This window comes from Microchirus variegatus (assembly GCF_963457635.1).
Source record: "Microchirus variegatus genome assembly, chromosome: 4".
Lineage (NCBI taxonomy): Eukaryota > Metazoa > Chordata > Actinopteri > Pleuronectiformes > Soleidae > Microchirus > Microchirus variegatus.
In genome coordinates, this window is record NC_139805.1 from 21,639,808 (window position 1) to 21,655,710 (window position 15,903).

At 42.9% G+C, this 15,903-nt stretch overlaps 1 protein-coding gene across 1 annotated transcript in view; it reads left to right on the plus strand.

Moving 5' to 3' along the window:
• Nucleotides 1–15,903, plus strand: part of ncanb (neurocan b) — a gene marked incomplete at both ends in the record, with an annotated part of 113,984 nt that overhangs the window by 13,992 nt on the left and 84,089 nt on the right. The window contains 5 exons of the mRNA XM_083888228.1: nt 1,663–1,837; nt 4,188–4,315; nt 5,490–5,783; nt 6,735–7,598; nt 14,248–15,405. Coding sequence (XP_083744354.1) covers nt 1,663–1,837; nt 4,188–4,315; nt 5,490–5,783; nt 6,735–7,598; nt 14,248–15,405 — 2,619 coding nt within the window. The remainder of the gene's footprint in view (nt 1–1,662; nt 1,838–4,187; nt 4,316–5,489; nt 5,784–6,734; nt 7,599–14,247; nt 15,406–15,903) is intronic.

Below are 15,903 nucleotides of genomic sequence, written 5' to 3' on the forward strand. Positions count from 1 at the left end.
CAAGGTCCAAGTTCTCCAGAAGGATATGCAAACTTAAACTTTGCAGCCAGTGTCTCAGCATCATTCCTAGAAACATAACAACTACAGCTTTTTATGTTGTGGATTGTTGGTTATGTAGAGAATAACCTCTAAAACAGTGCTATAGGCAGTCATTATCTTAAGCTCAGATAACTCATGTTTATTATACATAGTACCGAGCACTGTATGTACCTTATCACCTAATGCTCAACAAGGCAAAAAGTGACACCTCATAAAAAGTAGCACTTACTATACAGGGGGATTTCTATTATCCCCCATATTGCCTACAACTGTAATACTACTATACTGATCCTCTGTGGTTTCAAGCGTGTTATGATTTAACAGTATATTTATAATAGTGGGTGTAGTGCTGTGAAATAAGCAATAATTGCAAGAGGCAAAGGGACACTGGTGCCTGAACCGTCTTACAATGAGGCCATCATGTATTAACCAACACTGCCTTCCTATCCGTCCTCCTGGGGACTGCGTGCGGATTTGTGAAGATGTAGAGAGTAAAAATAGAGATGAGTTATTTGAACCTCCTGTGTAATGCCACCATATATACACATAGTATGTAGAGGAAGTCCATTGTCTCCCGAGGGTACGTAATAGCCACCGTGGTATGGTCCCACAGCTCCGAAGAGAAAAAAGACAGAAACTGGGAGATCGGGTCAAACAAAAAAGAAACAAAACTGTGTGTGTGCGTGAGGACCTTTTCTGGAACTGTACAAACCTAGAGTAAAACCATAGAGACCAAAACCTGGTCTTATGAGGCAGCTCCTCATTTCTGGTTCAAGGTTTGATATGTGGTTAGATTGAGGTTGTAAGTCCTTCAAAGGATAGCTGTGTGAACCTGTGTGTGAGCTTAAAGAGCTCATGCTCAAATTGCCACATAGCCCTCCATCTCACAAGAACCGCTGTCACTCTCCCGGACTCACAGTGAAGATAAAGGAGCAGTGTTAGAAGCCAGAAGCCAGAAGCTTTTATGTCAGTGGAAGCTGTCAGGGCGAGGTGAGGGAACATTAGATGGACACTTCTGAGGCTATTACATTCCCATTTAAGTTGGAACATACATTCATTTTACAGCTTTCCCTAGTTTTTCAGTGACTTTAACCTCAATTGTTGATATTCCTGTCTACCTCTCACCTTCACCATTCTGTCACTGTGGTTCAGCACAAGCGTCGCTTTGAATACAGTGAATCGCTCCCTCTCTGTTTATTCGTGTCCTCATTGTCTTGCCATCATGAGCGTGGAGACAGGCAGAATGCAGCAGGATGACAATGTCTGTTTGGTTCAAGCGGTAAAATAAACATCACTTCACTCTGTCATGCACTGTATCCAAGGGTAACATCTCTTTCCTATAATGATAAGCCAACTGACAATCCGTTGCAAATGAGACTTACATGTGCAGGCTGCTGAACCTGAATGTCTTTGCTTTCCCCTGAACAGATGAAACAATGTCAGTACATGATGTGGATGTCTATAGAGGGTGTTGTGTTTACCCCGTTTTTTTGAGCATGTTCCTGTTTCAGTGGCTCAAGGTTGCAGTAAATAAATATTTCTGTATCCCAAAGGTAGCACTCATAAATTTATGTATTATTTTCCACCCTTTTTGTTATCATATATTTGCTTTCTCTCCTCCAGGTGTGGTGTTTCACTACCGGGCCCCTCATGACCGTTATGCGTTGTCCTTCACTGACGCCAAGAGAGTGTGTGCGGAGAATTCAGCAGACATTGCAACACCGGGCCATCTGCAGGCTACTTTCGCTGATGGCTTTGACAACTGTGATGCTGGCTGGTTGTCTGACCAGACTGTCCGGTGAGGCTTTCTACTCTGAGTACATGTGTGACAAGTGCTTCAGAGTTTATGTTTGTTGAAACTGGAGTAACTGTGAAGCTGTGACTCTTCGCTGTCACTGTGGTTACAAAGTGAATGTAACGTACAAGGCATCACCAAGGGTTACATTCAAACGGCCTACATGTAAAATATACAAAAATGTAGCCATTAGTTTTGAAAATATTGGAAAACATATAACATGTAAAAAAGGTCTCTCATCGGTTTGCCTGGAAATTACTGAAAGACAGAAACAAGAAGCTACTGCTGTTATATGGACCCATAAACATGGAATTTTCATGTGTCAGCAACAGGCAGAGACTGGATGTGAAAGTGTGTCTGCTCCGAGCGGCTGTAGCAGAACATGATTACATGATAAAAAATAAGCGACAAGGTGACAATAACAGACTGTAATAACATCATCTGTGATCAGAAAGTGATCGGATAGTGCCTCACCGCATGCATTTACACCTGGTATTATATAACATGTGTCTCCACTGTCCATATCAAGAGCCGGTTTGCTTCCCCTCCCCCCTTTATGTCACCTCCCCCACTTCTTCTGCAACAACAGCAACAACAATGTTAGCCACATGTGAAGTCCTGCTAATGTGGAGAATCCTCTTTGCTTTACAAAGCAGGGGAAGAAGTCGTCTTCGACCAGCGGAAAACCGAAACCAGAGGAGACTGTGCAGTTGTGTCATTAGCTGTGCTCGGAGGAGCAGAGACGCACTGCATTCACACTTCTGTTCAATGTGATCACAAAGCGTTTCCGACCACCTCCCAAAGTGGTTTTGGCAGATCATCCTCAATGTGTCTTGGGTATATTTACACCTGAACTTACAAGTGGTCAGGCTTGAGCATTTTAGTTTACAGTTTCAGGTCTTTTTTTTAAATATAGCATCATGTCCTTTCTGTAAAGTGTGGTTCCATTTAGGGCAAAATAGACAACAAACACAGTGTGCGGCTTTGATTTACCACAGAGGTCACACACAATGACCTGCCAGTCCTCTCTTCTTTAATATCCAAGTCCACGGCTTCTTCCCCAACTGCAACCCTTCATCCATATCAGTTCTTCTGGTTTTACAAAAACAAGATAGTGTCGGTCAAACCAAGCAGTACACAAGTCAGTGTGTGATTACATGTTGGGTTGGCACATGGTTTATGATTAAGAAAAGACGAGGCAGACTAATTAGCCCCTTGGTTAGAGTTGGCATGGAAACAAATAATATTCATATTCTTTATCGATTTGCAATGGGATAAAAATGAAGCTAGTTAAACAGTTTTAAAAATCAAAACAAATTAATTACTGTATGTAAAAATTTGGTAGCAAGAAAATGACTCACTTATTTGTTTGCACACAGGAAACACATTACACTACATCTGCCCTCTCTGAGCTGTCTGTCACGCTGCAGTGCATCCTTCAACACCGGGCTGAGCCCAAGTCGCACTGTTCCCCATAACAACATTTTAATTTCAAATTGCTGTTGTAGCCAAGCACGCTGACAAGTGTTTTTTTTTAGCAAGCTCCCTTCTCTATTTTTTTTTCCTCTCCTTCTGTCCTTCACTCCTGTTGTTTTCACTCGGGAGCAATCTAATTGGTCCAGAACCAGAACGCTCTGACTGCTCATCAGCCATAAAGAAAGTGTCCAATTAATACACTGGAAAGAAATACAGACATCAGCCATCCTCGCTGAAAGAGGATGAGGGCAGAGGCACCACAAAGACGTAGTTCTGTGTGCGTTGGTGCATGTGTGTGTGTCTCTGTCTGTGTGTGTATACCATGCATAATCTTTTAATCAGCTTCTCTGCTTATGCCCAGGTGCGACTAGAATCAACGCTCTTGAAGAATAACTGCATGGTTGAAACCTGAATATTGTAAATCGCAGTTTTATCAGCCGTGCGCTTCCAAGCCACTGAGAGAATTTGTGATTCCTCTTACCCACGTATTCCTTACTTACAATCTCTATCCTTTTTCAAAAAGGACTGAATAAAGAATAAAGGTTGGGTGGTTATTCTTGGACACGCACGTTGAGGGCAAACGTTTTCCAGTTGATGTGACATATAGTATTTAGGGTGAAATGTTTGCGTTTATTTTTTTTCCTTCAGGAAATATATTTGGGTTATCTACATAAGGAAGATAGGCTTAAACTCAACGTATTCAGAGGAGGCAATAATAAAATTGTAGTTCAATTTTCATCTTATTTTGTATGCATGTGAACACAGACTCATCCCCCTGGGAGCCAAGTTTGTCTGTAGCTGCCTTGTTCAAGGCCAGGCTATATTAATCTCCCACTCCCTTTGTCTCTCTGTCCCTGTCTCCTGGTTTTCTCCGCAGGTATCCCATCCAGTCGCCTCGACCGGGTTGCTATGGCGATCGCGAAGACTCACCTGGAGTTCGTAACTACGGCAGCAGGTCCCCCGAAGAGCTGTTTGATGTGTACTGCTTTGCAAAGGAACTTCAAGGTAGGAGTCAGGAGTTTCGACTTTAAATTTGGGTTTAGTCATGCATGGAGCCTCTAAGTATTGACCATGAAGGATGAAGGGGAGGTCATAGAAGTTTAATAATAATGATAAGAAGAGGAAGAAGAACTTTGAACTGTGGCGGTACAGTGCATAGCTTGCCAGAAATGATTAGAGGAAGAAGAAAAAGAGAGATGGTTGGTAGTACAAATGTATTTTACATTGATTCAAATTGTACACTCCTCATTACTGATGATTAAGAATCCACCCAGAGCAACATTTTCCCAATCAAAAAATAGCAACCATACATTATCTACTATCAACTATGTTGTCATGCTTTAAATTTCACGCTGTGGAAGTGTGCATGTATCTTTATCATGTACTTAATATATACAAAGTGTTGGAGTGTTACTTTCACCCTCTGGTGAGGGTTAGGTCAATTAGAAACATATTTTTTCCAATTTTTAGCTCCAGGATCCTCATAGACTTCATATTCTTCCTCATTTACAGTCTTCTCCTCTGGCTTATATTTCTTTCATCATCAACCTGTCCCTGTAATCTTATTTGTGACGTTCAGATGCAGATTTGCATAATTTTTTACCATCTCCTTTCTTCTTCTGCTGCTTTCCTACTTCAGTTGTTTCTGTGCACCAGTCTTTCTCTTTCTTCCTCTTTGCAATGCTTGGAAATCAAAGAACTGCCTTTATATAGTCTGTGCTTTGAATAACTGATGAGTTATTATTTTTTTTTTATTTCAGGCAAAGTGCCTAACTTATGCAAAAACCAGTAAAACTTTTCTTGTATCCCTCTGCTCCATGTCTGTACCTTTTTATTGTTTTTACAAAGGATGAAGAGATATGCTAGAACCTTCTGCCTTTAAAGAAAGCGATAATGCTGTCAGACTCATCTGCTCACACAACACAAAAAACAAATGTACCTGAAACATTTTGTGCAACCGGAGGAAAAACAAAGCCATCTTCAACCAAATTTACAACAAATGTGATGCGTCATATCTTCACTAGCAGAATGCATTGCGGTACTGTTTGCATAATCAATTAATGGGAAGCGTGGAAATCACTGAACCGCTGAACACTTACCTTTTAGTATGATGGATAAAATGCCTCCAGACAAACAACCCTTTACACTACACTGACTTCTTTTCACTTGTTCTTCCCAGGTGAGGTCTTTCACTCCACAATGCCAGAGAAGCTAAGCCTGGCCACAGCCTCCACCCACTGCCACTCCCTTGGTGCCCAGTTGGCTACCGTCGGGCAGCTCTATCTTGCCTGGCAGGCTGGTCTAGACCAGTGCGACCCTGGCTGGCTTGCAGACGGCAGCGTCCGCTACCCCATCAATGTCCCGCGGAAGAACTGCGGTGGAGACGAGCCAGGCGTGAGGACAGTCTACAACAACCCAAACCGAACTGGCTTCCCTGACACCACAGCCCAATTCGATGCCTACTGCTACCAAGGTACTGTGAGCTTTGTGGTGATGGATTTGATATGCCACTATTTGCTAATATCCATGGCAACAAGAAGGGGAGTGTGGATGGGAATTTGCTCTCTATTCCGCTCTTTTAATTCGCACAAGATGTTTATGTCACACATGAAGTAGTTGTGAAGAGACTGTGTGACATTTGTGTCCTCGTGGATTTGAGGGGTTGCATGTTGTGTGTACTGAAGCTAGAGAGATAAAGAGATGGGGGGATCCCGTCACTGGACTCAGTCAGGAGTATTTAAGTTTCATGTTCACATTGGACTGACTCACTGTTGCATATTTCATCATTTTGAGCTTATTTTGTTTATCCAGATTGCAACAGACGGGAAATTATACTTCCACTGCTCAGGAAAAAAAAGAAAAAGAAAAGGAAAGACTGATATTTTCATCTTTCACAATGACAGCTTATAAAATTTTCATTGAAGCGAAACAACTGCATAACCCAATAATTTTAAGGACACAAGAACAGCATGGGAGCGGAGCAGCAGTGTAGCTGTCAAAACAAACAGCTGATAGATGAACCTCATCACTGCAACAGCAATGTTGTATGCACATTAACATTATGACTGGAACAAATCATATCTTTCAGATAGACAAAGTACATGAAGATGGTAAATAGCTTTATTTAATCCCATAAATTTAGCCTCGTGTAAATAATATTGTCAATACATCCTCATTTATTATGACGTGCAGGAAATATATGCATGTTTGCTCATGTTTGGATCCAGTAGTAGAAAAATCAATGGTGATAAAAGCTATGGTACAGTATCTGATATTAATCTTTTTTTTCTGTAGTAATAACAGATTTGAAGATTAAAAAAATGAACTCAAGTACAAAGTTGTGCAGGAGCAGATGAAGCAGATCAAGTGGCAAAAACAACAACTTGTTCTCCTTTTGGTGAAATTAGTCTGTTGTGTGTTGCAGCTCATCAACCAGCAGGGATGCAGGCTGCCGAGGCTCAGGCTTTACACCAGACGGCCGTCACAGCGGCACAGGATGGGTCCTTAGGCACCGGAGCCCTACGCCGTGCCCCTGATCTCAAAACCTCTACCTGGACTGGCCTGGTTGACTTGGACAAAGCAGGAGTGAACTCAATTACTGGACTCAACAACTCCTCAGAGATCTCTGAGGAGCACATCGTCGTCCACTTAAGGCCTGATGGTGTTTGGAAGGAAGAAAAGGATGGCTTGAGAAGCAACCAACTCAACCCAGAGACAGATCAAAAGAGCAGCAACACCTTTGGCCTTTCTGACCTTGAGAGCATGGAGAGTCATGGAGGTTCTGCTCATGAGGAAGAAGATGGTGGCTATTTTCATTCTGACAGCCCAAGTTTATCATCCACAGCTTCTTCCACTCCTCAGCCTCAAGCCACTAACAGTTTATTCGCCGAGTTTGTGAACACTCTTATGAAACCCTTTCGATACTGGACTGCTGGTGGGGGGGATAAAGCGTTAGAGACGAGACTTTCAGTGCCTGACGACAAAGTTAGGGAGAACCAGACGCAGAGCGAAGTTTCCAGGAGAAACCTGAGTTTACCTAAAGCCAGCAGAGACAAGGGCAACATGGACAACGCCATCATGGAGCAAAACAGTGATAGCTTTCCCTTCAGGGCTCCTGCCAGTGGACTGCAGAGCCCAGTGGACGGTCTGTCTGAGCAGGAGAAGGAGGTGACACCACTATTTCAATTAGTGCCTGCAGGTGGAAACACAGGGCAAAGCAACACCAGCACCCAAACAGGAGAACAGGCCTCCAGCACATCTGCTGATGCCACTCTGTCCACTGTTAATGGTAAGAGACCAACACTGATTTCTTTTTTCTTTCTTTTTTGAAATGTGTCTACTAGAACTTATGTTTCAAGTTAAACTTTAAAATAACATCAGAGTATAAAATTGAACCAGAAACAATGCAAGATTTTAATGTTGGAAAAAAGGTCTCCGACTTCTCCACGCCAGTCTCTCTCCCTCTGAGTATACCATAATCCTCTGCAGGGTAATATGAAGAATTGCCATAAATTTAATTAAACAGTAATTGCATACAAGCGAAAAGGGCATATATATATATATATATATGTACAGTATATACATATATATATATATACACAGTATATAGCGCATATAATAGTGCTCAGTGTTGTAATGAAACACAGATTATATTCTCATATTCACTGACAGAATGCTTTGTTTACAGTACAGTCTGCCAGAAACAAATAACCACCAAGCTGGAATTTTAATCCATCATGATTTAATAAAAAGTTAGCGCTCATATTTATGGTTTTTTTAGAGAAACGACAAATCTACATTAAAATTGGCAGCTTATTTTTTATGAATTCTGGTTCTAGCTGTGGAAAAATACTGATAAGAAAAACTATGCAACTTGACCAGACAGGAAGTGAAGTTTAATGACCCACTTTTTTTTTCCTAATGAAAATGAAGTTTCATCACAGGGGGGATTTCACATATATGGGTTCTTCTGTGTCATCACAACAACATGGAACAATACAGTAGCTATCAAAAACGTTTTAAATAGAGATCTGTGGTTGTTAAAGGTGCTGATGTGTGCATTGTCGTGTTGTTAAATATCAAATGAGGCAAAGGTGTAGAGTTGGATCCAAGCTGCTTTAAGGCCATGTAGGGATTTTTAATGGGAAAAAACATTGAAATTTAATTTGTAATTTTGAGAAGGGGTTTATTCAGAAGAGCATATTACCCTCAGGAATCCTGCAGTGCAACACAGTTGAGGTGAGAAAAGTTCGGCTCGAGCCTTGTTGAAAACACCCTTTCACCAGAACCCCAAGATCACTTCTTCTAGTTTATATCTTCTGGGGTAAAAGCAGATTAAAGCTTAGAGGAATGGCTCATGACTGGAAGTATTCTGGACCAATAACTACCAGAGCAAGGCAGCAACATTCATGGCAAATTACACTTCAGAAGAGAAATGTTCCGGATAGGAACCCAAAAGAATTTGTATCACACCCTTGGGTCGAAAAAGGTAGTTTTCTTTAATGGCCACCACAAATAACACATCCTTGGCATCAGCTAAAAGGGGAGGATACAAAGTAAGACTAACACTCTCCCACAGACAGGCAGAGGAATGATTCAATAAAGGGTCTAAGGCTTTTCTCACCTAGCAATTGGGAGCTTTATTAATATAAATACTCACTGCTGTGCTACCTGAAATTCGATGCCACCCCCTGAGGCATTAATGAAAATTCAAGCCTTAGTCTGTATGGATTATTCACAGCCGTATCCAATTAACGTGGAGGTTGGGCTGCTCCGCCGCTCCCCCTCACCGCCGTCTCTGTCTCTGCCAATTACGCCGCGGCTCTCTGAAGGTAGGCGGTAATGATCACTACAGTGAGGACGAGCGGGACAGGAGGGGGATGAGAAGATCAAGGAAGAGGGAATAAAGGCAAAGGTGGGGGGGGAGTTGTTTCTTTCTTTAATGTTAATGTTTTATTGAAAGTGGCCCAGCTGATGTGACTTCTTAAAGGGACAATGTGTAGTATTTATGGGTTATTATAACCCAAAATCCACTTTTGGATACATATTATGTGCTCCTGCATTGTCTAGTCGCTGTATAATAGTTTTTGTTTCATTTTCATAGTGTTTCAAAAAGTCATGTAAAATAACATGGTCGCGGGCCGCGGTTGCATAGCCACTGTTAGCAGCGAGACGCCATGTTTCTACCGGAGCCTGTAAGGACAAACGCGAGAGAACAAATCAAGCGTCTCTTTACTTGTAGCAGAAGTCCCGCCTCCTCTCTCTCCGCTTCGTCTGCTACGGCCGCGGTAGCTCGCCCTCTCCCTCGCCTCACGAACCTCATCTGCTGACACGGAGAAAGACAACGAGGACGACATTTGACCAGCTGAGGATACTGTAGCGCTCAGGGAAGGGAGGGGGTGAGCAGAGGAGCAGTTCTTTGTTGTAAATTTCGCCCTCTCCTCTAGATGGCACTATAAACTACTTACTTCACCTTTTAAACTAGCTTTAGTAAGCTACTGTAAATTAACATTGTTATTGTGCACCTCAGGCTACTCCTTGAATCTCAACACTCATCAGTAGGTGGTTTGATGGTGCCACATAACCACTTTGATAGAGGAACATACTGGTACTTTCAAAACACAGTGGGATTCTTTCTTTTATTGACTCAAATTCTTTTGCAAATTGGGGAAAGGTCTTTGACTTATGGAAGTCACTGAAAGGCCTCAAGTTTTTTCAGGCTCAAAGGGTGAAAAGAAAATCATCTGCTGCCCTTAAAGGAAAGTGGATTTTTGTCAGGTTTTCTTAAGTGTTTTGTTATATTCATCTGAGCCACAGCAAGCCCGAGTGCCTGGCTCAATCCCAAAGCACTGATTGATTGATTTAACTTGTTATTTTGGTTATTTTTATTTTAAGTCAGACAGCTGTGACTTCTCCCATGTGTCCAGGAGCTGCACGCTGTTCTGCACAACCTAAATGACAAATACACAGAGATTGACTGATTGATTGGTTTTGTTTTTCTTTGATGGTCCAATGGCCCACACCAGCGTGATGGCCTCCTGGGATTTTGGCAGTCAATCACACCTTTATTCTAAACAATTACTCAAAGTCAGCATGGGGGAGGTGCCGAAAAAAAATACTTTTATTGCTTGTAATTTTTCCTTTTTTATCCTTCTATTTACCTTCCAGCTGAAAAGAAAAACGGTATTAGAGGTAAAAGTATTTATAGCTATTAGAACAGTGTTTCCTCACCTGGTTCAAATGGTCAGCTCGTCATCAAGCTCTGCAAAAGCCTGATAACAACCCGTTCATTGGAGCAGGGCAACATCTAAAACATGGCAGGGCAGTGGTCCCTGAGGACCAGGATTGAGAAACACTGTATTAGTAGGAAGAAGAGACCAAAGTAAAGCCCAATTTATACTTCTGCGTAAAGTGCTCTGCGTAGGTTACGCAGAGACTCTGCGTCGATGCAGAGCCTGTCGAAGAGCCTCTACGTAGTCTCCGACTGCACGAAATATTTTTTAAGTGTCCGTCACTCCGTCAAGGGACTACGGAGACGGCAAGAGCTGCGATTGGTCCTCAGGACAGGCCGAGCGAAGCTGCTCTGTGCCGGCTCACAGTGCGCACCCGACCGTCCACAGAGGCGAAGCTCATCCCCACCGATAACGCCGCTGCCAAACTATAAATACGTCATATCTTAACACACACAACACGTTTAGACTCTAAATGGCCAATTTCTCGCCTCAAATGATCTTAAAATTGCGTTCCGTGACACAGAAAAGTGAGAAACGGCTACTGTTTCAACAACAACAGTCTTTCTCTCTCTACGCCATTGCTCACTGTAGCCAGAAGCACAACAACCTTGCGCAGCGACCCCTACTGATCGGGCGGGAAATTGCAGCGCGTGTCCGTCACCACGACGCAGAAGTATAAAGGCTCGAGGGGTCTCCGTGGTGACGGATAATGCATACGCAGTCGGAGAAGTATAATGTGGCCTTTAGTGATTCCTTGAGTATGGCATCAAATGCTCTACATATAGTTCTCTGTAATGGTTCTGAACAATCAATAACTAAGCACTACACTCTTAGAAATAAGGGTTCCAAAAGGGTCCTTCTACAAAGGCTGAGGTTCTACCTGGAACCATTTGCTTCTGAAAAACTCTTTCCCGAAAAAGGGTTTTTCAAGGGTTCTTGGTAACACTAATGGTTAGCGAACCCTTTAAAAACCCTTTCCTGAATAAAGGGTTTTAAAAGGGTTCTTGGTGGAACTCTCCAAAAGGGTTCCAGGTGGAACCTTTATAAAAGGTTCTACCTGGTGCCAAAACGGGTTCTCCTATGAGGACAAGCCGAAGAACCTTATATGGTAAGCACGTTTATTTTTAAGAGTGTAGTAAAAAGGCAGTACAGATAAGTATTTATAAAATTACGTTGACATGTGTCTAGCAGTGGTGACAGTAGTATGCAATGTGATCTAAAAACGTCTGGAAAGGTGCAATTGATAAACATGACTTCCTTTTTAATATTTGATATATTCATATTTAATTCATCAAATATTTTTAGCTCCCTCTGCAATGCAGTTGCAAAAAAAAACATCCTGTTATGACAAAATCTATGTATACTTTACACGAGACAAACCCCAGAGGAGTCTGCATGTTGACACACAATGACATATAACTTCTCCTCTGTGATTTATTTTTTTATTAAGCGTCATATCTGCACAGGGGCTGAGGTGGCTTTGCGTCTCTCCCTCCCACTATTCTGCCTTCTCAGAGTTTAATATCATGCGTGTCTGACCGGAGGGATTCTCTCAGTCCGTTTACTCCAATAAAGTGGAGTCAACACAGCAGAACCACTCACAATGGAAGAACAGCATTGCTGTCTGAATGGGGTTTATTATTACATCCGTTTATGGAGTTGAGCGGGTGTGTGTGTGTGTGTGTGTGTTTGTTTGTGGCTTTTCCAAGCATTTCCATGAAAACAGATTTACAGCAGCAGAGATGAACTTTAACCAGGCTTTGAGCAGCACCATGGAATCAGCCAGCCCTACACCTAATTGTCTCATTTTATTTATTACACGGGTCATTGCATAGATGATCAAAGCGGATGAATGCGCTTAATTACTCTCACTTTCGTCCGTGTGTGTAGTAAAAGTATGTAATTAGCTATTTAGATTATTAATAGCACAATTACGCTGGTCTACGTGGCTCTTATGGAAATGAACTTGAGGCTCATAAACCTCACTTAGGCATAAGGCAGCACCAGACCTTGTGAATAATTTACACGGATTTAAATATTTTATGCGAGAACATATTTGTATATGTTGTTTCTCTCGTGATAATTTGTTGTGGTGAGTGCTGCCCCCCCTCCCTTCACTATGCTGTATTGCTAACTGAACGGAGGAAAGCCAAACTGAGCTGAGACGAGGATGGTAGCAACACGAACCGGGCCTCGCAGTAACATGATAGTGCTGCTGAAAGAAAACCGAGCTACAAAACCAGCCATGAGTCACACACACACGCACACAAACAGAATGAATAATTGATGTTAGGTACACAGAGTCTGGTTTAAAGTAACCTGATAAGGTACAGTGGACCTCTTTATTGAAATAATCAGGTCTGGGATGGAGTTTGTTGTGGAGCAAATCATTTATCGTGTTGAAAGTGCTCCTGTGTTTTTTTTTCCACACCGCTTCTCTCACTACAAGCGAGTGTACTCAGGCGGTTGTTGGTGTTTGGAGTCGACGCAGAAAAAGAAAACAGGGAACAGAGAAGTGTGAAATTACTTTGAATACAACCTTCCATCTTTTTCGTCTCTATCTGTGTGTTTCTGGTCTTCCACATGGAGCGGCACTGATTCGATCCACTGGTGAGGACAGAAGCTCACTATATAAAGCTTTACAGTACATTTGCAGCTATTTTTATTTGACTGCAAACTTTTAACAGAGACACATTAGGCATAATGCAATAAGAGCTGTTGGGAAATTTGTTTTACTAATATAAATGGGAAGAGAGGACGCAATATACTGTAAACTGGACTGGAGCATGCGCCACATGTCTTGTGTCAGTTTTCATGTTATGTGGTGAGAAATTGCAAGAATGAGAAAAGATTGCATGGCTGCAGCAACATATTTCAACTGGTCTGTGGAGGTGAAGATGATAAGAGCTGCTGGAGAAAACAGCTTGAGGGAAAAAAATAATCTCCTGGGCAGATTAAGTTTTTTTTTTTTTTGGTGAGGTCAAGATTGTTTGATTGGTTGGGGTTTGTATAATTTTGATTTAAAAACACTCAAAGAATAGAGGTATTTTACGCATCAGTTGGTTGCGTTAACTCAATTAATTTCTGTATATGCTTTTTTCCGTGTCCCAATTACTGGCTTTATGTGGGCGCACTCACTCTGCAATCAAATGTGATCACATCATCGTCACAAGTCCTAATGAGTCTTCTTATCTAATGAACTTTTAATTAAAAATGCAAAAATATGACACATTTATAATTTTAATTTACACTGTTGTGGAGTGGAGGGTAACATTTACCTTCTTATAACACAAACGATCGATATAAGTTTAGGTAGTAACTATGGTATGGCCTTTTTAAATGTATGCAAATGTCTATTTATGTGATGATTTTCTCTTTTAATCAATGCATTTTGTATTATTTGGTAAACAATGAGCACTCAAACCCATGGAGACACAGTCCCAAAGGATGTGGTCTAAATTTCAGTTCACTGTCTGCACTCACTTGATTAATTTTTGAATATCCCAGACATAAACTGGTTTACTGTGTGCACAGCCCGAATAAATGCAGAGACTCTAGTCTTGGTTTAAGATGCAATTTCATGTTCCAAAAATACCTGTTTAGCTCATGAAATAGTTTAATCGCTTATTCCAAATTTCAAAAGAATTCACTTGGCCACCTCCCTGATGACATGGAATGACTCCTCTGTCTTTATGTTCCCTGTAGAATTCACCGCATCGACTCTCGACGAGAAACCTCCACTCAGTGACACTCAGGTTCCCAGAGAAAACTCCCACAGCGCTCCTGCCCCCAGCAGCCACTCTCAGTGGGCCGTCAAGCCCATGCACGGCTCCAAAGTGGGACCTTCTGGGAATGTGGTCTATGTGGGTAAACGTCCGTCCTGGGAGCGCATGGAAGCCAAAGCAGGGCCTCTCGAGATGATGACCCTCCCCAAGTCCCTCCTGCGGGAAAACTCTGAAAATTACTCTGGCGAAGGAAAGGATCAGGATGAAGAAGAGACTGCCACTCCATTAGCTGCTAGGATTATGGCAGGGGAGGATAGGGAGATGGAGGGGAGTGGAGAGGGGACCCACTTTCCTGGTGGGATAGGCGTTAAAGTCAACAGCTTGGGCAGCAGTGGTGTCAAACTCAGTCCTGAAAACGAGTCTCCACACAGCCTGAGTGAGCTTGTAACTGTGGCTGAGCACACCACTTTGTCTCAGTGGCAGCTCGTGGAAGAGCCAGCCTCCTCACATCCTGGCTCCCAGGAGCAGGATGCAGCAGAAGAGGCTGCGGGTGAGATCTATGTCAGACCTACTAACAACCTCTTCACCGCCTCTTCAAACAGAGGGGAGGGCCGTTCAAATTCAGGATTCACTCCTGTTTTTAGGGAGCACAGCAAAAGCACAAGCAGAGAGGAGTTGGGGACATCCATGCCCGAAGCCTTGATGGAGGTGCTGACACCCTCTTATGTAACCACACCTGGGCTTCTGCTGACCAGCAACACACCAAGGACAGAAATGACAGCAGTAAGCACAGAAACCTCTGTCTCTCACAGCTCCCCCACAGATGAGCCATCTCTCTCTATTTCATGGCTTCAGGAAGAGAATGAGCAAATAACACCCGACCTGCAGCAGGGTCAGGCCACTGTGGGATCGCACTTGACTACAGGAGTCATTCAGTTCACCACTGACTCCATCACACAAATGGAATCCAGGTCTGCGGTGTCAGAGTCGGTCAAAGTTGGAAGCCGGTGGACACCATTCAAAGGTGTGGACCAAAAAGCAGAGGAACACAAAGCCAAGGAGGCGACGGACAACAAAGACACAAACAACCCTTTTGGGTTCTTTGTCCCCAACTGGGCCCTTGGTCTCCTCCCATCAGGTATGTCCTCTGTTCTATGGTTACAGCACTACCTTAACGCTAATGTATACACTTCAACTCAGCTCAGATTTTGTCTTAAGCCCAATTTATACTTCTGCGTAAAGTGCTCTGCGTAGGCTACGTAGAGACTCTGCGTCGACGCAGAGACTGTCGAAGAGCCTCTGCGTCGTCTCCGTCTGCACGAAATATTTTTTAAGTGTCCGTCACTCTGTCAAGGGACAACGGAGACGGCAAGAGCTGTGATTGGTCCTCAGGACAGGCCGAGCGAAGCTGCTCTGTGCCGGCTCACAGTGCGCTCTGGGCGTCCTCACAGAGGCGGAGCTGATCCCCGCCGATAACGCCGCTGCCGAACTATAAATACGTCATATCTATACACACACAGCACATGTTTAGACCCTAAATGGCCAATTTCTCGCCTCAAATTATCTTAAAACTGCGTTCCGTCACACAGAAAAGTGAGAAACGGCCACTGTTTCAACAACAACAGTCTTTCTCTCT